Consider the following 24,242-nt stretch of genomic DNA (forward strand, 5'->3'; position numbering starts at 1 on the left):
CTTTGAAATTTAATCACAAGGTGACGTAATTTGATTCATTAATCACTAGCAAAGTTATTGTTGATGCAATTTGATTGGCTGATCACTATCTTTCATGCAATCTGATTGGCTGATGATTTTCAAATCTTTGCTGCATTCAGTTTTAAGTTTTGTTTAACATTTATTGATTACTGTTTAAAAATCTTGGTTTGAACACTTTCGTTCAACATTTTGCGCTCACTGATAAATATGATCAAAACCGTTTATTTGTTGATCGTATAGTTAAAAACCGGATAATGTTTGAAGGTTAACCGTGAAACGTGAAATTATTTTAGTTGATATTATACTTGATTACTTGATATTATATTGAATTACTTGATATTATATTTTTATATCTTATACTTCTGAATTTGTCAATTCTCAATTGTTTTGTAATTTCCTCAGCGCAGTGATATTAACATTATTATTATTATTATTGCAGTTGTAGTAGCAGCACGAATACAACTATGAAACTGTTGGGTGACAATGCTGAATAGTAATTAAGTGATGAATTAGTTAGAGTTTAATGTCCCTTTTTATGAGAAGGATGGTTATATGAGACGAACTTATTGTTTACAGTGGGATTTGAATCAACGAGAAATAATTTTTATTATGTGGAGTATAAGGTGATTTTCTACAACTGTATCAGATCAATGTTTAGGTGAAAATCAATATATATGCCTATGTATGTAGATCGTTGCTGTGGTTATACTTTCCAGTATGACACATGTTTTCATTGTCTAAATAGTGTGATTGTTGCTTAGTGGCATTGGGATGTAGCGTCATTTTTAGCACCGAGACTATATGAGACGTGGATTTACAGTTTAAGGTAGAATTCGAACCACTGTAATACGTTCAAAGTTTTCAAGAGCCCCACCCAGTGTCGAACCTGGAAGCTTCTGAACAAAAAGGGTGTACCCTAGTCACCACATCACAAAAATAGGCTCTAAGAAGTATGAGTTCTGCATTATGTTTTAATAGAAACCATTCATTTTCTCACTATAAGTATGGGTTAATTATTTCTTTGAATACGCACTTTACTCATTAAAACATACGGGTATAATTCAAACTTCAGTTTAGAAAGAGGTGAAGCGATATTATGTGAAATATCAAAAATACACAGTGGGGAAAGAATGTATTCCGTTGTGACTCAATGAACCAAATTAAAAATATTTAAAGCGTTAAATCATCTATTATCAATCAAATGTCTACTATTACATAACAATTCTAGTAAATTAAATTTAAAATGAACTTACTGCTGTCAAAGATGCACATAAGAAAAGTACAAATCTTGGTCTCATTTTTGTTTGCACTATGGTCTATAATACTACTTTCTTCAATCGTATCTATTAATCTTAAAATTTTTCTAGCATTATTTATAGCTTTCTTTACAACAAATGAACCATACTTGAACCAGATATTCTACAGTTCCATTGCGTGTTCATAATAGGTTCAAGAGGAGTCAAAGAGAAGACTTAACTTCTTTTTCAATGAATCAACAAACTGGCATCTTTTGTTCACATTAGTCAGAGCAGGTGTTGATCTATCTGTTTCGTCGTATTATTCATCTGGTGGATCTGCTCACAACAAAGAATGTCGCATCATAAGTTATGTTGATCGTAATTTTATGTGTATATATCACATAAATTGCAATCGTACAATAACTATACTGAAACAAGTCCTTGACATTAATATATTGATTACTTCTTTACTGATACTTCTTATTTCTTGAAAGTATCATACACATCTTAAAAGCAAAATAAAAGGTATAGGCAATGATACTAAACTTTTTTGCTCCCATTTCTTATACTAAATAATGCATATTCTGGTTATTAAATAAACTTATTTATGAAATGAACAAAATTATAAGAGGCGTTTCCGGAAGGCTTCATCTAAGCAAATTTTATCTAATAAAATTATCATCATTTTTAACGTTTGTTCCAATCATATATACACACAGAACGATTTTTGGTGATAGTATTACGTAGCACATTGCAAGCATCCACCGTGTTAAATAAATGAAATATAAAATGAAATATTTGAGTTTTACGTCCCACGGTTACGTCGGCTACGCTAAAGAAGACGGTGATAATGCGAAATGAATGAAAATGGTGGAATGAAGAAAGTGGGATGAAACGGGAGAACCCCGAGAAAACACAAGCACACGGTGTTTGTCCACCACAAAGCTCACTTGGAGGGGGCCGGAATCGAACCCGGGATCCCATGCAACCGAGGTGAACGCTTTACCATTCAGCCACCGTGGTCCTCCGTATTAAATAGTCCGCTTATAGAGCCACACTACCTCTTGGCTAGTTTGGTCTTGAACTTACAGTCAATCACAGTGGATACACGCGTCTGCTACTTTTGTGGAAATATTACAAGACTTGTGAGATATAATAATCAGGGCGCAAAATTTCCGATCGCCAAGTCGCCATTGGCTACTAGAAATTTGGAGCTGCCGACCAGTGTTCAGTAGGAATGCTTCTGGCTAAACTCACAGGACTGCGCAGTTTCTGATTCGCAAGAAAATAATTGTTGTCACTGAATGGGAGAAAACACTGAATATGAAGTCTTCACAACGGACATGGAAAGTGAAATTTTGAAAATCCATTAATTTGGTGTGGAAGAATTAAAAAGTGCTTTTAAAATACTTGCAACCAGATTTATGCAGTGAAAAAACGACCTTGTCTTAAGGTAACATATTATTCAATATTTATATGAATTATCCAATTCAAAATTATCCTGAATCTAGCTGTCTGGTTTTGAAATTTTATGCCTTGATGTGATCTTTCTTTGTCAAACCAAAGGCCGTGGGGGAAGGGACCTCTCATAACTTGTAGGCTCTACGTGAGAGATACTGGCGACCATAGATTGGCGAGTGTGTCTGACTTTGAAATTTTGCGCCCTGTAATAATAATAATAATAATAATAATAATAATAATAATAATAATAATAATAATAATGTCTGGCTTTAACAGAATTCCACATATTACATACCTATACGTATGTTACATACTTCAGCTATATGTTATCTGTATATGAGATTTACATGTTGCATATACAGATGTATATACTAGGTACATCTATAGTTATAATTAAAATTTGCTCAGATTGAATATTTAGCACTTTAAGGGGATGACGGAACTTTGTGTCCATCCTGTATTTTAGTGACCATTTATTTTCCTGTATTATTAAATACTGACTAACTTTTCGAAATACTGAATGAATAATTTCTTCGATCAACATATTTCCATATTGCTTTCTGTTCACTAATATATCTTAGACAAAATTAAAAAATGATTTTTAATTTTAACTTCCCGTGATTATAGCCTTTAAGCTAAAGGAGACGGGTAATTAGTGGAAGTGAATGATTGTGGAATTAATATTTTGTGCTCTCCCACCGAGAATAACTTTTGGTAGACAGGATTCGATAACGAACATCTCCAGAAAGGTCAGATACGCTTACCACCAAATCACAAAAGTATGACTTCGGAAATCTGTGCATCTTACTTTCTTAAGTAATCCTCTCCTATACAAACTCGTATCATCCAGTATCCCAGATTTTGACTATTATCTATCTATCTACTTCTTTTTGTCATTTGTTATGATTGTATTTATATATCAACTATGCATTTACTTGACAGATGGTCTTTTGCATATGCATGTTATTCTCTGGTAAAATGGAAGGGATATAAATTTGCTTGTAAGGATAGATCCAAAGGCCATAAAGATATAGGTTTTTAGTTTCTGTAAGACAGTCTAGAATTTTATGAATAGAAGAATACCATCAAATAAAGAATGAAAACATTGTTTGGCATACTCTCTGATACCAGAAAGATAACAGTGTTTCCAACGCAACATAAAGTTTTATATATATATATATATATCTATATCTATATATATATATATATATATATATATATATATATATATATATATATATATATATATATATATATATATATATATATATATATATATATTTTAAATAGCTACGTCAAGTTATTACTTATTTCAAATGACATGTTAAATAAAAACACACAACGTTGCAATTATTATTCAGTGTTGCAAACTGAAGGCGCTACAGTATCATAAAACATCCAAATTGTTGTGAACTCTACAGTAGTAAATAAGGCAAGTGAAACAGTCGGGGAATATGCATCCAAAAAACTTCAGTGTCTAATACTAAGATCATGATATGACGGGTTTCGCATGAATACGAGTGAAATTACCAATAATCGAAAATCTGACCTTTTTCAAAAGTTTTCATTTCGAAGAAGTAGGTTTAGATTAGAACTTCAATCAATTGCAGAGATGGTTTACAATAGATGGAAAGACCACAATGCTGATAACAGCAATTTGCTGTCTTTAATGTTTTGGAGATAGGATAAAACGTTAAAGTTTGCAACAGAGCTTAGAATTTTGAGTACTTGTAATTACATTTACTAAAAAGTATTGTTGTAATATTACAAAAGAAAAATAAATAAAAAATGTTTATAAAATTTCCAATGACTATGCAATTTTAAGCAATAAAGAAGCATTATTTGTTGGGCTTCAGATCAGAAATTTGTTTAACCCATAACTTCATAGCGTATCCATATGGACTCGCAAATAGGGATAACTTTTCTTCCTGGGAGGTTTTGTGTGTGGAATTTTGTGACACGACCCACAGTGAACACATTATAACAATAACAAAAAAAATTTCGTTATTTTCACATTTACTACGATCATATGGAACAAACGTAACTGAAAATATTATAAAATCAGGAAAAGATTAATTCGGGCAGTTATGAGTTAAGATTTCAGACTTTAACATTGTATGACAAGTGTTGAAAGGGAAGCATGGAAAGCATTCAGGGAAGTGTGTCATAATTTCCTCGGAAACAACAAACACGAAAATTACAGGTACACTGTGTCTAATAAGTTTAAAACATAAGGTGCAAAATTAGTCTTAAGATTCATTTTCAGTATTCACATTTAGACAACTTTCCTTCTAATTTAGGTGATTTAAGTGAAGAACATGGCGAAAGATTTCACTAGAACATCAAAGCAATTGAATGCTGCTATTAGGGACGTTGGAGTACAACAATGCTAGCGGATTATTGTTGGACGTTGGTAACTGAAAGTCACGAACTATTTACAAAAGGAAGTTTAGTTTTAGGAGTTTCCAAGTGAAAAGGAAGAGACAAAAATGAGGTAAATTGTTTATCAATGAGCTTAATAATTTAGAATATCGATGTTCAGATCATTTAAGGAGCCATATCTCGGGAGCCGTAATTCATGGAGAGATGATATTTTTGCGAATTTTTCAATTTTGATCCCTTCACTTTGAGTATGTATCTTCGTAAAACAATATATCGTAGAACGTTTTAACAGACCTCTTAAACAAAACATGTGGAAAAATTTAGTACTCAAGAAAATTATAAATAAATAGATATATTTCAAGAATTGTTTAATGAGTATAAAGTACATAGAATAATTGGTATAAAGTCTGTAGAAGTTAATAAGAAAAATTAGTTCTTCTTAAGTTCATTCTAGCAATGTTCTTTGGAATATTCTCAACTGGTTTATCATATTATGTAAATTAGGAAATTTTAAAACTTTTCAAAATTTATCCCCTTTTATCAGCTTATTACTGAACAACTACCATGGCAACCAACGCAGATAATTGGAGGTTGAAACCGGTAATTATAGATATTGCAATTCACCTTTGAGTATTGAATTTACATAGTTTGAAAGTCTACCTTAGTTTCAACTGTGAAACAAAACTCACTTTCTTGGTCATATTTCACCTTTAAGTTCACTACTTGAATCTCTTTTCAGGGTTATAAGATTCAAAGTTCCATGTTCAGATATTGTAAATAACTCTTATAAGGTGAAAAAAAGGTGTAAATGTTTTCTGGGTAATTAAGTGTTCTTTATAAGCGGTATGTCTATTTGTCTCACAACTTAGGTAATATTACTTGTTTCCATAGTACTCTGAATGAGTCAATTGTCTTACTGAATACCATATTCGAAAAGAAATCCCAGAGACATGTTTTCTTTCTATTTTACATTGAAATGTGCGTGAACTGAATTTTCTGTGGGTGATTCAATAACCAGGCATTATTTATGGACTAATAATAGCACCTCATGTTTTATTACCTCAATCTAATACATTACTATCTGGTAGTTCAACGACTCTTTCCAGCACTGAGGCTTTATAAGTCCTGGACCCATAGTTTAACATGAAATCCGCATCAAATTTACTCCTACCGAGAAACTAATCCGAAGTTCCCACTTCTGCCATAAGGGCACCATTTAGTCGCAAGGACACGCATTATACAAGTAACTTAATAATAATAATAATAATAATAATAATAATAATAATAATAATAATAATAATAATAATAATTCACTTATACTTGAACTAATCTGAATTTAATTTGTAGCAATAACGTAGAATTCAATATAGTATCTTGGGTAAAGATGCCCCACTGAGTGAAAACGCCCCTGCTCGAATTACTCAAGGCCTGTGACTTGTGGTCATAGGACTTGCCATGTGTGTGAAAGGGTATACAGTCTTGAGTAAATATATGTGGAAGCTGCATCGGAGAAAGAATCTGCTTTTGTTCAGGTCTATTCACAAAGCTGTTACTCTTATTTCAGTGTCTATAATTTTAGAGTGAAACGCAGTAGTAGTTAAATAGAAGTACATGAATAAAACATTATTGCTTAAGAACTTCAGTGTTTTACAAATGCTAATGTGCTTTGTTGTGTTTCTGCGTCCATGAGTATGTCACCGTGACCGACTGGGGCGACTTTGCTTCAAAATTGGGAAAGTTGCCCAGTGAAATCGAAGCAAAGATTCCCCACTTTATAACATTAAAGATTTAAGATTTCTGTTCGGGACAACCAGTTTTTGACGTGTTGGAAGGATTTGTATGTTCCTTTGAATGTATTAAACAATGTTTGGTTTGAGTATGAAACACTAATTGTTCTGTAATAACCTGTAATTAATTGTTCATTCAGAAGTAAACCGGAAATATATATATGACATTAGTTTGCTAGCAAGCTGAATCACAACAATGTGCATGGATTGAGTTTTAAGCCATTTGTGCGAGCTGAATATGTACGAGGGTTGTTCAAAATACTAAAAGAATATCCTTGGGGAAGAGGTCTTGCGACACTTGATTTGTCACAACGTCATTTATCTGCTTGAATTATTTTTGAAAGGTAAATTTCTTAGTGAATCAAATATCCCTTCATTTGCAAAATGAAGAGCATTTCCACTAATAAATAAGATATTATCATAAGTGTAACAATGTTGTAGCTAGCAAGTTGTTATAAGGGGAGGTATTACTTTTTCAGGGAGCAGGTGTTTACATATTAAAAGAAAGCCGTCCACCCCTCTGGTCTAGTAGCTAGTACGTGTCTCTTTGGTGTTAAACCTGTACTAGTAACTGTTTACAACCTGTCTAAAACTTTACTTCCATAATAACTTTTATTACGACACTATTTATACATATTAATTCCACATAACATAATATTTGACCAATACTTTACTCAATACTCTTTTTTATATAAGTAACCTCCTTACAACTCAATCATCTACAAACCTCTACGACAAGATCCTTGTTTAAAAAACACCAACCAAAACATTCACCTAACAACGATTTTTTTTTTACGACTTGTATCTTATTATTCTTTAAACACTTTTATCCTGAGCTACTCCCAACAATCCTCCCGGATATTCTTAAAAACAAACAGAACTTATACATTTTTTACTTTAACTTTATTCGACCTTTGTCCCTTTCTTTGACCTTGGCCTTGTATTTACTCTTTTTAGTCTCTGTTCTATCTAGGTAACTTTATTCCACCATGCTTGAACCATTTTCTGCCAACATCCTAATTAATTAAGATCAAATTGAAAAACCTCTTCTCTCAAGTTTAAAATCTGTCTTTCCACAATCATAATCTCTTGATTCTTTAAAGACGACTTTTTTATATTTTTTCTGACACGCTTCTCCCTGTCTTCTGTCCTTGCACTGTTCTTCTTCTAAGCTATCGGAACCAAGAAGGACCTCTTCTTCCGAATCTATTAGTGAGCTGTATCTACTAGTACTTGCTTTTAACATATCTACTTTATATTTCACCTTATCTTTGTATTTAGGCAATCTCTCTTTCCTTTCAGCCGTATCTTTACATTTAACTGTCTTATCCTTACTGTGATTACTCAATAGATCTGTTGCTCGGCTAAGTTTCCTTTTGTATACGTCATTGTGATTATCCAATCTCTTCGTTGATGGCCTTTCCTGTGGAACATCATTTGAAGATTGATAATGTAGTGTTTCTAATGTAAAGCTTGATATAAATCTTGTACATTATCTTGATCTAATATTCTAGGTGTTTTCTCATCATACAAATTCTGTTTCCCAATCTCCGGTACTTTCTCGGTATCATATTCCTTTAAGTGAAGTTCATTAATTTCACCCTCCAAAGTTTGTACCACACACGCAGTAGCAAAATGATGAAGACCTGTGCACTTAAAACATCTCTTTCCGTAAGCTGGACACTCTCCTTTAGAATGAGAACGTAAACAAGTCTTGCAATAATTCCTTCTACCATCATTTTTGCTACCTGAGTCCGAAGACGAAGAATAAGTAGAAGTACGTCTTGGACTTTCAAGTAAACTACTACTATTTGTTATACATCCCAATCTTCCTTGGAATTTCTTTGACCCTTAGACCAGTGAGATTGCACTAGATTAACTCGATGTTGTGCTTGATCAGATACACTATTAAACAAGGCCATTTGTTCTTCTGTTCTTTCCACAGCCGTAGCAATATCAATAAATCTGTTGAAATCTTAGTGTGCTTGATGTTAATATCTGTCGTCTGGCAATGTTGCTTTTCATACCAAAAACAAATTGATCCCTTAAAGAATGATTTAAACAGGAATTAAAATCACAGTAACTTGCTTGCTTCTTTAAAGCCATCACAAATTGTGCTACAGTTTGATATTCTTGCTGTCTGACCAATACTTTACTCAATACTCTTTTTTATATAAGTAACCTCCTTACAACTCAATCATCTACAAACCTCTACGACAAGATCCTTGTTTAAAAAGCACCAACCAAAACATTCACCTAACAACGACTTTTTATTTTTTTACAACTAGTATCTTATTATTCTTTAAACACTTTTAACCCGAGCTACTCCCAACATTTGGTGCACGGGTTCGATTATCGGTGTGAACCCCTTGAAAAATTGGAACAATTACGGTAGTTGGGATTTAAACTGTAGGTTCACTGTATGTCACTGCATTAATAATATATTATTCATGTCGCTAGAATCAAGTTTGAAAAAAAAAAATAAACAAATGATAATAATACGCAAGGTCCACAATTCTTTTTTCTCTTTTATTTTTATCCATTGTTTAGGAACGGATTTAGATAATATACATGGCGAATACTTGTCATTTGGTTGAAAATTAGTAGAAATTAAAGTTAAAATATCAGTGGTGCAAAAGCATAGTTGTCTGTTTCTATGATGTTTATGAACATATTATTAAAAACTGTGAAACTGGGGCATCTTTCCTCCACATGCATGCCGAAGATGCCCCATTTGAAGATTTTTGTAAAAGGTTTATTTTAAGTTCTTAATTTTACTGAAATAAAATTCTCTTTCGAGATATTACAAACAAGACATCAGTCTTCTAATTGATCATAAATTCAACAACCTCGCCTCAATTGCAAAAGTGGAAAATGGGTAATAATGAAAAAGTGGGGCATCCTTATCCAAGTTACTCTATACGTATACCATTTAAGACCGGTAAAGTAAATACAACTACGATGAATAGTATAGTCTACATATCAAGTCCACACTTCATATTTGTATTTTAATCTTCGTCTGACTGCTTGAAGAAAATGCTGAAAATTTCCACATTTATTAAAGCAGAAATATCCGTTCTTTTAACAGGAAGAAGAGGTTTATTTGAGAAATAATTGGAAGGTTTGTTCAAACCATCTTTCTTCCCTTAGAATGCTTATTTCAATTAAAGTGAGCTGATGGAAATTAAGCTTGACCCAAGTCCTATGTTCAAAAGTCATTTCAAACGATTTCGCTGTTTTCCCGTAAAGAGACTGGCCACGTCGATGTCAGTTTTATATATTGAGAAAATAATTATATAAATTGACCCCTTTCCGTCTTAAAGATGGAATTTTCAAAAACATTCTAGGATATGTCCACTTATTTTTAAGTAGAAGTTTATGTACAAAACTTCATCGTCCTAACATTAGCGATATTAAATTTGTTGATATAAATTTTGACCCCACTATCCCCCTCGATACACATTATAATGAAACTAACATGATAAAAGCTAATTATATTCTAGAAATCATTTCAAAGAGTTAAGAAGTTTTACCATGATGATGAAACGGCATTTTATTCGAATGTGAAGAAAATCTTCGTAGGAACTGTCCCTTCCCCTCCTTACAAGCGGAAATTTAAAACGCTACAATACATATCTACTAATTTTATATTAGAAATACTGTATGTGCACTGAGTTTCATATCCTTAATTAAAGGTCTCCTGGGATATTTGAGTTTTGCCATAAATTTAGAATTCTCTATCCTCATGCATTTTAACGAAAGTAACATGGTAAAATTCCTGATCAAGGACAACGTCAATTATGTTCAACAATAATTTCTAACGGTTTACAGTGATGATGAGATAGATAACACTGATTTCAATTAATTGTAATTATGAATATACAAAAAATGAAATAAAATCTTTAAGTTTTACGTCCCACAGTATGCCGGGTAGGCTAAAGGAGGTGGTGATGATGAGAGATGAGTGAAATGGTGGAATGAAGAGAGTGGGAGGAAACGGGAGAACCCCGTGAAAACCCACGCATACGGTGTTTGTCCACCACAAAGTCCACACGGTACGAGCTGGGAACGAACCAGGGAACCCAAGCACCGGAGGTGAACGCTCTACCACTGAGCCACCGCGCCCCTATGAATAGACAATATTTGGCATAATTTGATGCAATTTGTCTTAAAAACCTCATATATCCCTTCTGCATCTGAATGGGTCCTCCAAATTTACAGAGAAATCAGCGTCCTTCCGTATACCACCACATATTTCATTTCACCTATTGAGCCATGCAACACTAGCTGTAATGTTAGAGTCATCCTTATTAAATTTTCTTCGTAATTTGAAGGCTTTTTCCAGTACGATTGATCCAAATATTGGGACACCTTTATGTCTGTGTTTAGTACATCAAAGAAACAAATTGGCGTGGGATACCCGAGTTCGGTTCCCGGCGGGAGCTCATGTGGTTCGGATTCCATGTTAATCAGTAGATCCACGGCTTATATAGCCGCACTGCTGAAAGGGACGTTAAATTCAAAATCAACTCAACTCCAAAGGAAAAAAGCGTTGCTATCTTTTTCGGTCTCATATTTTCTCATTGTTTCTCTTTGTTCTTCGCTGGAAACACCACTTCTCTATCTCCTCGGTTTGTTTTCGTCTCCTACCTTTTTTCTACGTTATAATCCTGTGGCACTTTTAATAACGTTTCACCTTTGTCCAATCTCGTCAAAGCTTTCAGTTTTCTTCCTCAGAAACAGACATTTTTTCTCCGCTTTGAAGCCATCATAATCAACCACAGAATAGAATAAGTAAATAAAATTTTTACTAGGCGGTAGTTTACATATAAAAAATACGTAATCTACTGTAAACCGAACATTGTCACAGGAACAGAGAACAAACAAAACGTCAACTCATTGGCAATACAACTTGGTATTGAAGTCAACGAACTGAGCTGGTACAGGCTGCTTACTGCAGTGTAGTGACTCACTTTAATATAGAGACCTGCACGGGCCGAATTTTTCAGCCCGAGCCCAATCCAGGCCGATTGTAATTAGGCCCGGCCCAGCCCGGCCTCGAGAAGTTTTGAAGTTTTGCGGCCCGAGCCCGGCCCGACCAGACAAGTTTTTTAAAATTCTTGGCCCAAGCCCGGCCTGGGCCCGTAAATTTCAAAAGTTTCATTTTGTAAAATTTTTCACGGGCACACATCTTCAACGTTTGCCTTAATTCTAATTATCGTTTAACGAAAGTCAATAATTATTAAAGAATTGCAATTAGTCGGTCCCAGCCCGGCCCGACCTGAAGAGAAATCAGTGTCGGCCCTCCCAAGCCTGGGCCGGCCCAGAGAAATAACAGAGTCGACCCGTGCAGGTCTCTAATACTAGAATCTAGTCAACAATGAAGCCCGAACGCTGCTTACTCATGTACGCTCAATGTTTAATCTTCTTACGAATTCTTTTCTGCTGACCAGTTCCAATTAAATGGAAGGTCGGATGATTGGAATTGTAGTGTATTGGGAATTTTTGCCAGAATTCCACACGTTCTTAGTTACTCCACTGGTGTAAAAATACACCAAGATAAGATTCAAGTTATCCAATAAGAACTACTATATTTATCAGCTATAGGAACTTTATTTTTGAAGATTAAATACACGATGCATATTCATACATGTTTATTCAATATTCTTATTACCTTGGAGAATATCATTTATCGATAATAAGAAACTTTTGGTACATTTCTATGATTAACGTCCAGGACGTCTACCGAATGCAGGAGGTACGAGTACTCCAAGTGATCCTGGTGGTCCTGGTGGTTTTGGTGGTCCTGGTGGCCGTGGTGGTCTTGGAGGTCGTTGAGGTGGTTGAGGAGTCGTAGTTGCAGAAGTGGATTCTGTTACACTATCCTCTGCGTTTTCATCTTCATTTTCTGAGTTGTTACTAGGATCATCAGTACTTTCTTCCTGTCGAGATAAAGGTTGCCTAGCTAAGGAAACCTGGATCTGCAAATAAAAATTTTACGTGTTATATAAATAATTCCAATCATGCCCATTTTAGAAACTTAGAGATATTTAAAGTGGCAGGGACGCCCGCAGGATTGTTTCCAAGTAGAGGAGGGAAAGACCGCCACACAAGCTCAGTCACAAATACACAGACGATGATGCACGCTTGCATATAAAACTGCATGCAAAACAATAATTATTTACGCACATTGAATAAATTTTATTAACTTTAGTTGTTATATATAGTACAATATTTTATAGTATTTCACATAAATATATTAAATACTATTGTATGTAACTAAGCAATTTTTTTTATTGTCGTCCTATTTCAAAGAATTGAACCCCTCAGCTCAATTTCCTCACTCTTTCCCCGTTATGCGGACAGCAATAGATGGAGAAATTAGGCTTTTGACGTTCTTACTAGTATATCTTCCTTCCAGTGACATTTCTAACTATATTTTGTGATATGGTGGTGATATATTTAGAATATTTGTACAGTGAAACCCCTTCATCTTGGAGAGCCTTCTACAGATCCACCATTTTCTTTTTAAATAAAAACTTTATTCACAATCCGAACAGAAAGAAATGCACGTCACAAGAAAGAGTATACTGTGGAGAAGTGTTCTAATTCAAATGATGTTCAATGTGGCCGCCATTGTTGATCTGAACTGCATTTAATCGAACACTGAGGCTATTCACTACTCGACGACACATGTTTTCATCAATTTCACTGCAAGCCTGAACAAGAAGTCATCTGAGCTCTACCAAATTCTGGGGATGTTTCGGAAAAATCTTTTCCTTCAAATATCTCCATAGAAAGTAATCGCATGAATTAAAATCAGGACTATGAGGTGGCCAAGATTGTCCAGCATGAAACCGGTCTGGAAACCGATCAGAAATAACGCGCATGTGAAAAATTCCGTATAAGAAATTCAAGACAACATTTGTTTGGTTGGGTTGTTTGGTTTGGCTCCATCTTGCAGGAACCACTGTGTGTTGATGGGCAAAGCAGTAGCAAGCAACTGCGGGACAAAGTTATTCCGGAGCATAGTCAAGTACCGCTCACTGTTTACTATTTCTTAGAAGAAGTATGGCCCAATCAGTCCATGCTGGAAATTGCAATCCACACTGTAATCCTGGGAGCGTGGTGTTGTTTTTCATGAATCAACCGTGGATTTTCATTGGCCCCAAAAGGCACAGTTTGTTTGTTGACCACTCCGTCCAAATGGAAATGAGCCTCGTCAGAAAACCAAACGTTATGAAGGTTTCGTTGCTTACCATCTGCCCATTGCGCGAACACTAATCTGCTGCTTCTGATCATTTGTGAGCCGTTGCACAACGGTCATCTTGTATGGATAAAAAAGGAGGTCACTCTTCAGAATTCGTTGAACCGAACGTCTTGATATGCCAAGTTGCACTGCTGCCTTTCTTGTCGACTTCCCGAGACTCCTCTGCATTGCAACTCTAACAGCTTCAATATTCTGAGGCGAACACACAGGCTTTTGTCGAGGACGCTTCGGCTCCAATATTGTTCCTTCCCTCTGAAAGTTTTCATACAGTCTGTGGATGGTTTTGTTGGAGGGAGCCCATCGGGTATTAAACCTCTCTCGAAACCGTCTTTGAGCAACAATAACACTTTTTGATTCATGGAACAAAAGCACGATTGTTGAGCGCTGATCTGTAGTCAGTCTGCTCTTGTCAGCCATCTTGGAAACTAGCCCTTTAGCGGCGGCAGGGTGAGTAAGGTGTCAATTTCTTCTTCAGCTGTTTCTCCAAACTATACTGCTACTGCTGTAAAAGTATACATTCCGATTTCTTGTTCCCCTAAAACTATTTTTAAAAAATGGTGGATCATTTCGTGAGCCACCCTGTACCTTGAACTTATTTTTCGGAACAAGGAAAACCTCTATTGATTCCTAGTTAGTGGAACCCTTGTAACCTGGACACTCTTTTATCTTGTATCTTGGACTCATAAATTCTGAAACAAAGTTGGACACCTAAAAGAGATACTACAAAGGTAGAGGAGAAATAATCAACGTTGACAGCAAGTTAAGATTTGATTGCTGGAATCCCGAGAAAAGGTATTGGGTGAGGAAGCAGAACAAATTATCTATTTTTTATGTGAAAACAGTGATGAAATTCCGAGAACAGCTGCAGGAGTATCGGCAGAGTTGTCAGCTATGTTTGGTATGAGAAAACTGATTTAATACGTCTGGATGAAAGACAAGTTGCAGAAGGGAAGCAAGCCCTCGGTAATGCTGAAAAACAGCCATATAGTGTAGAGAGAATTTTTACTTCTGAATTTTGAATTCGTGTGTGTGTGTGTGTGTGTGTTAATTACTGTATATATTACTGTTCAAGTGTTAAGTATTTAATGAACTGTTACGGTACGTACGTACATTATAAACTGCATTGTACAGTATGATTCTGTATTGTATTGCACAATTCAATTCAAGATGATATGTTTCTACATTATCATTATCATCATCAGTGTATTGTGCTGACATGTTACTTGCTGCAACTCAGAGGCTTCTATGCCCCACGATCTTCCAATAACCTCTTTGTCTTCACATACCAGTGCGATTTTTTTGTTTTGATGTTGTTCATCAAACATAGCCTCCTTCACCCATTCCCTCTCCTTCCTACCACTATACCCCCTAGCACATCCTTCATGTTACACTTTCCTCTTAGCCATTGTTCAACCAGTTGCTCTTCCTTTTCTCAATAATAATTAAAACTGTTCTTTTTCAGTCACCATCTCTACACCCTCTCTACCATTTTTCGCTCGTCCCAACTAATTCCCTCTATTTTTCTCCAAAGCCACGTTTCGAAAGCTTCCAGTCATTTTACATCATTTTTGACTAACGTCCATGTTTCTGACTCACACAGTACAATACTCTACGCGAAGCATTTTACGAGTCTTTTTCTCAACTTTTTATTCAAGGTCCCAGAGAACAAACTTTTCTTCCTCCTTAAGGCTTCTTTTGCCATTTCTATCCTTGCTTTTATTTCACGTTCACACTTCATATCATTACCAATAATACTACCCAGGTATCAAAAACTAGTCACCTGTTGTATTTCTCCTCACTTATTTGTATATTTGACACCGACCGCTTCGTTTCAATTGCCATGGCTTTTGTCTTTCTAACATTTATTTTCATCCCATATTCTTCACAGACCTTCTTCAAGTTTTCTAACATCTTATTGATTTCTTTTCAGATTCCGCCACAACTGGAGTCTTCGATCTTTCCATTCCAACCCAGCTTTTTTTAAAAATCTCCCAACAGTAATTTCCACTTCACGTGCTCAAAATCCTTTTCTAGATCAATAAATACCACATACACTTGTTTCGCTTCCTCTCAATGATCACCCTTAATAATCCAATTGCATCTCTTGTGCCCTTACCTCTCCTGAACCTGAATTGTTCCTTCTCAACTGTTTTATTTGTTGTTCCATACAACTTTTTATCCAGTATTCGAAGCAAAGTTTTTGCTGCATGCGATATGAGATCAATAGTTCTATAATTCTCACATCTTTCTGGGTTCGATTTCTAACCCATTGGTTTTATAACCATCGTCAAGTCTTTTGGCCACTGTCTTGTTTCATATATTTCATTCAGGGTCGGAACAATGCTTTCTTGTCTATGTATCCCATATTCTTAATGAATTCGATTGATATATATTCCGGTTACCTTTCCATTCCTAATATCATATATAGTTTTCACAAACTCATCCTGAAGAATACTAATACCATCCCAACATATTTCCCATCTTTCTAAGACTTCATTTCTCCCGCTGACTACCTTCCCATTCTTATTTTCCACTGCCATCGTAAACCCCCTCATTTTCACCGAAGTTCCATAGATTTCACCTCCTTGTACATTTCCTCGTATTTTCCAACTCTTTCTAATTTTTCATTGTCCTCGCATTTTCTTTCGTAAAATTCTTCCCTTGCACTGTCTATTTCCCTTCGTAACAGTTTACTTTTACTTTCTGTGCATCTTTGTGCCCTCTTCTTTATTAACCTGTTTCCATGTTTTCCTTTTCCTTATTTTCTGCAACATCTGTTCCGTACCCATGGTTTCTTAGCTGTTTTGTGTTCGTAATAACCTACTACTTCTTCTACAGTCTGCTTTATGCAAACTTTAATATGCTTCCGACTTCTGTTACTACCAGCACCTTCACTTTCCTCGTTTGAGTACTTTTCTTCGAACTTTTCAACTAAAAGATATCTTACTTCCTCCCCGTTTTTCAACTTTTCAATATTCAACAGCTTGTTGCTTACTTTTATTCTACCTACATTTTTCAGTTGAACGACACTTCGGCCATCAGAAGATCATGATCAGAGAAAATGTCTGCCCCGGGAAGGATCTTCACGTTCTTCAAGCTATTCCGATACTTGTCCTGAGTCATAACATAGTCTATCTGGTACCTTCGGCCGTCAATTGAGGATTTCCAGCTTTTCTTCTTATCTTGTGGTGGTTGAATCATGTGTTCCCAATTACTAGTTCATTTTGTCCACATTAATATACCATATTTACCTAGGACACTACATTCCTGTTTTTCTCCCACAGCTGCACTAAGTTCTCCCTTTTCAATTACGCATGCATCCCTCTTCTCCCTGTGTATAATTTCTTCTGTTTTCTCACAATTTTCCTCTACTTCTTCAGTTGTATCCGAAGTTGTCAGTGCGTATGTCTGTATCACCACTAGATCCTTTGTTTTCCCTTAACATCATAACTCTATCATTAACCAATTCTTTTACTGCCTTCTGTTCCTCCAAGAATTATTTCTACACCATTATGACTGCATTTTTTCTTGACTAAGTAAATATTCTACATCCTTCGCTGTTCAACACCCCATTACATTTCCATCTATTCACAAACTTCTATCAAATCTAGATTATTTTGTTTCATCTCTTCTTTAAGATTTTATAATTTTTCCCCTCTGTAACATAGTACGTACGTTTCACCCCTATCCTAAACCTTTTGCTCTTGCTTGTCCTTCTTTATCAATCTAATCCACATTGTTACTTTCTCGACCAATAATCCTTCCCAAGACATACACTTTCTGGAGATCCGAATGGAAGGATATTTTACCTTCGGAACTGTATTTTAACTGCGAAAGACTGTTGTACATATGTTCTTTTTTAAAATGTCAGCAAACCAAGTTAAAAATGGAGTGTTTGTTTGGCGTTGCCTTCCACTCCGGAGTATTCCATCCGTTAAAGACATTCTGACCATATCTGGGACTACGTCTAAGTTGCCGTACCAATCAGCAATCACTATGATTTCCGGGAACCTGAGTACTGAGGAACTACTCCCTTCTACCAGAACACTCTTCGTCTGCCTACTCCATTTAGACCAATTCAGTAGGGATGGCCCTTCTGGTAGTGCACTACCACCGACATAGCTCTAAATTTCACTACAACAGGCAATCCTCACCTGCAAGCATCTGACACCTAAGTGTCTTCTCTAAAGTGGTGTTTATCGGGGAGGTTTCTACATGAAGATACTGTAAAAGTATTCAACAACATACGGGCAATATGTTGTGTAAATACTATTCCGCACACAATATGGTATGTTAATGCACACAACAATGTAGCAAATGTAGCATCGTTATTATGTAATATGGCTATGATACAAATCACTACTCGTTGACCTTGGACAACCCTCTAACTTGGACAGTTTCCAAAGGAACCGCAGTTGTTGAGCTTCGAATGTATCGTATTTTCATGCATCTAATAGTAAATTAATTAAAGTACTAAATTAACTGAAATGTCATATTACGAAAAAAATAGTAATAAACTTACGACAATACAGACTTGAATAGCAACATATGTGCTATTTAAAAACATTGGTTTGTGTGTTATATCTTTGAAGTTATATAATTAGGAATTAGGAATTAGATTTCTGGGCTGTCGGTATCTAAGAGGTCATTTAACCCGTCACGTACATGAGGAATTACGTCCCTCCGCGAGCATACTATCCGATGAAAGGAAAGGAAGGAAGCGGCCTGGGATCTGTATATTAGATACCATCCCGCCATTTACCTGGTGTGAATGAGGGAAATCCAGGGAAAACCTCTCAGGATGGCTGGCCTGAAAAAAGCTGTTACACTTTTTTTTTTTTGAAGTTATGTGACTACAAAATTTAGTAGGGGCCGCGGTGGCTCAGTGATAGAGAGTTCACCTTTGGTGCTTGGGGTTTAGGGTTCGATCCCAGCCCCCGCCAAGTGAACTTTGTGCTCGACAGACACATTGTGCGTGGATTTCCTCGGGGTTCTCCCGTTTCCTCCTACTTTCTTCATTCTACCATTTCATTACTCATCATCACCGTCTCCTTTAGCCTAACCAACATGACCGTGGGACATAAAACTCAAAGATTTCATTTCATTTTTACAAAATTTAGTTTTACATCTTACGGTTAGTAAGCATACAACCAGTTATCTCCCAGAACCGAAACTGGAACTATGTACAATACATAATAATAAATATTCATATAACGAGTTCACTAAGGTCGAGGTTCACTCATTTAGAGCTTGTCGGCATATTTATTCATTATCGTGACTTCGTCTGAAGGTTACACCATACATATTTATGGCAGTATAAATGTCCTCAGACTGTCTACAAGTACTTGACGAGTGTAACATCTTCGAATCCGTTAACTCCACTCCTATATTCTACATTGTCCGTACGTATCCCTTTATTAACACTAAGTTTCTCGTTTATTCCTTCTATTAGTTCGTCTAGTTTAATTCTGTCCAAGAGACTTGGTTCGATTCCTAGTGTGAGTTCATGTAGTTTATATCCCATGATAAATTGTTCATGTCTTTTGTGTCCACTCTCTACTTCCCATTGTACAGACCAGTGTTGTAAACGGTCATTTTTGGACTAATTTTAGCCCAGCTGAAACTCAGAGTGTAAAAAGTGAGTTAACTCAAACATTACAGCCTATTTATTTAAAAAAAAGTCATGACATAATGGTACTATTATACAATGAGTGTTAATTTACACAAGTTTATGGTTAGAGTTGAGTTGATTTTGCCGTCTCTTCAGCAGCTAAGCTATATGAAACGTGGACCTACTGATTAACGTGGAATTCAAACCACATGAGCTTCCGCCGGGAATTGAACCCAGGTCTTCCACGCCAAAGGCAAGCACGCTAACCGCTTAGCTTCGAAGGAGCTAAAATTTATAGTTAGAATTTCAGGAACTTTATCTAGTGCGTTTGGATAAAAGAACATTTTAATAACCTACAAACATCGGCTTGTAAAACGATCAGTAAACAAATGGATTAAAAAGCAGGAAAATTAGGAAGTAAAAGATACAGGCTTCCGCACTAAACTTTCTCGCTGCAATTTCTTAAACTAAATCAAGTTATGCTACAGTTATCACTGTGACATTTCTTTATGAAACAGAAACAAAAATATAAAACGTTCTCGGAAAGCTTCGTCCGAAGAAAATTCAGCCCAAAATTAAGCTATTTCTCGATTTTTTCGATATATTATTTATGCCATTTATTAGAATTATTAATGAAATGTTTGTCCTTAAACTATCAACAAAATTGCACGAGTCATATTTGAAGAAATTGTCTAAACGAATCTCCGAAAGTAAACTACCCTTTGTGAACATTTTCATGATAAGCGATATATGCATCTTTATAGGGTTATTAATAAAATGTTTATTTATCTGTGATATGTGGAGCTTATTATCAAAACGTCTCTTGTCCACATCGTTGCACTTTTATTTCTGGTCAAAATGTCCCACAGCGCAGAGAAAATTGGATTTGAAATATGCACTTGCATTCAAAGCGTCTCTTGTCATCTACAAAATGGTGGACACTTTGCAGCAATAAAGTTTCGAAGCAAAACATTCTATGTCCATTCCCATTTGAACACGATTCCTGGTGTTTTATTTCGAACTGTCCAAGGATTTTCCTCAGCAATTACTTGACACAAAAGTGCATTAATTATTGCTTTCTAGAACATTTAATGGATATTTAAGTCCACAAACTAGTTGGTTGGGACCACTGGCTCAACCGAGATAATTGACAAAACATTTGTGCAATAACCTTATATTTTATTTTGATTACATTCTTGAGGTCACATCAGCCATATTGTTCGACTTATTTCTTAGTAAAATAGATGCTTGAAGTTTGAAGGCACTTAAAAAAGTGATTTGTCAGACGTTTGTGGAGTATCACAATTCATTTTCATTGATATAAATGGTATCAAGTAGAAGAAAATAATTCCAGATTTTCATTATTTTGCATCAAATTGTCTCTTGTCCGATAGATTTGCTTTCAAAACGTCTCTTGTCCATTTTTTTAGTTTCAAAACGTCCTTCGTCCAAATTAAATATCTTTATTATTCATTATTTGTGTCTTGAATAATGGAATTTGTTTATAAAATAAGGCAATAACGGTTTAAAGAATTTCTACACCAAATCTTACAATATTTAATAACCTTTTAGAAAAACTTATTAGCTTTTTGATTTGCCATTATTTTTGATGGGTGGACAAGAGATGTTTTGATAATAAGCTCCATACATATATGAAGACAATCGCCTGATTCGTTTTGAGAAAATCATCCGCGAAAAACTTACTGTCAATTGTAAATTATTCCTTATCGATTTTTCACCATAAAATGAGTTATGCTATGTTGTCAAGTTATTAGTGAAAGATTTACAAGTAGTATGTGCATAAAAGTATGTGTGTCATAGGCAAAGACAAGCATTTGTTAGTTAACATTGTACTTTTTTACATATACAGTGCATAAATAGGAATATATAACAATACATAATCAGTCGTATTTTTTAGTGCCACAAAAGTCACTTTTGCTCTTTCCTCGAAAACTACACATTAGAATTTACCCTCATATATGTTATCTCGTGGAAGCTGCGCTGGCTCAGTAGCAGAGCGTTCACCTCTTGTGCAGGGGGTTCTTGGTTCGATCCCAGCAGGCGTCAATTTACTTTTATAGTGGACAAACGCAGTGTGCGTGAGTTTCCTCGGAGTTTTTCCGTTTCCTCCACTTTCTACTTTGCTCCATTCTCATCAACACCGTTTCCTTTAGCCTAGGCGGCATAACCGCGGGACGTAAAATTTAAAGATTTCATTTCATTTTTTCATTTTATGTTATCTTGTTCACACCGTGTGATCTATCGACTGTATATGTTTTATATTTGGACAGTATTTTAGTAGATTGGAAATTGAAATTTCAGATTTTATGATAATGTTAGGCTGTATTTCATTAACCATACTGTCTATGTTGTCATCTTCCTAGTATCATAATGAAGAGATTAGTGAGATTATAATGAAGAGCTTAATGATAATTCAGTATCAGTTGCACTTCAATAAGTGGAATAGTTCTTATACATCATATTTTTTCAGATTTAGAAATTAATTAGTGTTTCTCCATTTTTCGGAAACTACGAATAAGTTTTCGACTCATTCATATTATTTTGCGTATTTAAAAAAAAACTATATCGATTGATATATGTCCCGTCTTTGGACATTTCGCTTTCGTTAAATTCTAATAATATTGTAGGCTTTATGAAATATAAACAAAATTGCCTGAATCATTTTTGAGAAAATCGTCTTGCAAAACACCTGCCCCCAAAAAATAAACTACGTCTTGTGGAGTTTTAAAAGACAAGCGTGTTACGCCATATTGACAGGTTCTTAATAAAGTATTTATTCATGAAATAGGAACAGTGTGCCTGAGTCGTTTCTGAAAAAAATTGTCTGAAAAAACTCGCTCCAAGGTTATACTACCACTTACGGATTTTTAAAAGGATAAATGAGTTGTCATATTATCAGATTATTAATTTATATTTACATTAAATAATCGAACTAAGGAATAGCACTATGAATGGAGAAGAAAGTTTGAAAATAAATAAAATTTGTAACATTGTTTACAATAACCACAAAAAATGTGGACAAAATTATGGATTTAAAATTAAACTAGACTTTTTTTTTCAATATTTGTTCTCGTAGATTGAAAAATAAGATTACGGTATAACAACATAACGAAAACAAAATGTGTTATACAAATGTTTTCTAAATTAGTGCAACTCTGATAATAAGGGCAGTAAGATGCTTTTCAAACGTTAGTTCTAATAAAATGGAACACATTTGGAATATCAACAACCTTATTTATTGAATTATTACGCGTAACATCTCTGTAAAAAAAAATTGTGAAACATACAATTGTGAAACATAAAAAAATATACATTGAATGAGGTGCATATCACTTTTAATTGTATGAGTACTATGTTACTGACTAATTCATTATAAGGCATATTACGTGGTGGGTTCGAGATATATAAATGATAGTGAACACGCAAAATACACGCTGAAAATACAGGACATTAATGATGTGAGATACTGAGCATGTTTTACCAATGTGTACCTCCAAGCGTACTCCAATTTTTATCAAAGTGTACAGCGAAGTCTATATGCAAATCTTTATTGCAAGTATAATGAAAGGTAAATTATCATCCAGTAACAATATGTTTATAAACTTAATTAAGTATATAAACCTAGATGTGAAGTAATACGGACTTTAAGCAACATGTGATGATTATAGGCGCTCTTAAATATAGTGCATTAGAAAGAAATTAGTTTCATGTTAGGATGCGATTTTAAATTTTAACATTTAAGAAAACGAGCTATGCAAATATAAAACCATTGCTTAGATGTTTTCTTTTCCAAAAAATCAGGAAATACTAATATATAAGAAAACATACCCATTGAAATTTCGCTTGCTACAGATAAAATTGTATCTCATATCACCACATAAATGAATATTATTTATGTATTCGCAAAAAATTGAGATATTATAACCTGATAACAGATTTCGAAGTCATATTTATTTACAGTTTTAGTTATGTTAAGAAATAAGGAAATAAGAAACTTACGCAGGCCAGTGCGATTGCCAGAGTAAGGAGGAGTCTTGGTCTCATTCTGCACGTAGATTAATATCTCTGCTGCCTGAACTAGCACTTATATACTTCACACTGTACACAATATCACTTGTAAGTTTTAAAGATACACGTGTTTAACAAATATGTAAAACAAACAAATATGTAATATATTAAATAAATATATAACGTACTGTTCAAACGCTTTCAAAGAAATGCAACTGGTGTACATGCAGCTGGAAGAATGAATAAGATGACATTATCAAAAGCATCTCAACATATGGAAATAAATCATTGATGCAGCTGCATAAAACTTTTCCGATCATGTTTTTAAATGCTGTATGAACTAATATCAAGGATGGAACTTATTCTTAATTGCCTTGAAACTATGATTCAGAGCACGATTATCAACAAACAATGTACTGCATATGAAACGTTATGAAAGCGAG

The 24,242-nt window shown here is 34.8% G+C and overlaps 1 protein-coding gene and 1 long non-coding RNA gene across 2 annotated transcripts in view; both read right to left on the bottom strand.

Annotated features, from left to right (window-relative positions):
• The window catches only part of LOC145662099 (uncharacterized), a 37,166-nt gene extending 35,790 nt beyond the window's left edge, over positions 1–1,376 (bottom strand). Inside the window, exon 1 of the mRNA XM_081727435.1 lies at positions 1,275–1,376. Within this exon, the coding sequence (XP_081583561.1) occupies positions 1,275–1,319 (45 nt within the window). The 5' untranslated portion in view covers positions 1,320–1,376. The remainder of the gene's footprint in view (positions 1–1,274) is intronic.
• An 11,150-nt stretch (positions 1,377–12,526) lies between these two features.
• On the bottom strand, positions 12,527–23,907 carry LOC145662100 (uncharacterized). The gene is made up of 2 exons (XR_014126980.1): positions 23,791–23,907; positions 12,527–12,870 (listed from the first exon to the last, which is right to left on the bottom strand). It is a non-coding gene; the product is annotated as an uncharacterized LOC145662100 (long non-coding RNA).
• Between the last annotated feature and the right edge of the window lie 335 nt (positions 23,908–24,242).

Source organism: Thermobia domestica, chromosome 10, assembly GCF_964235325.1.
Source record: "Thermobia domestica chromosome 10, izTheDome1.hap1.1, whole genome shotgun sequence".
Classification (NCBI taxonomy): domain Eukaryota; kingdom Metazoa; phylum Arthropoda; class Insecta; order Zygentoma; family Lepismatidae; genus Thermobia; species Thermobia domestica.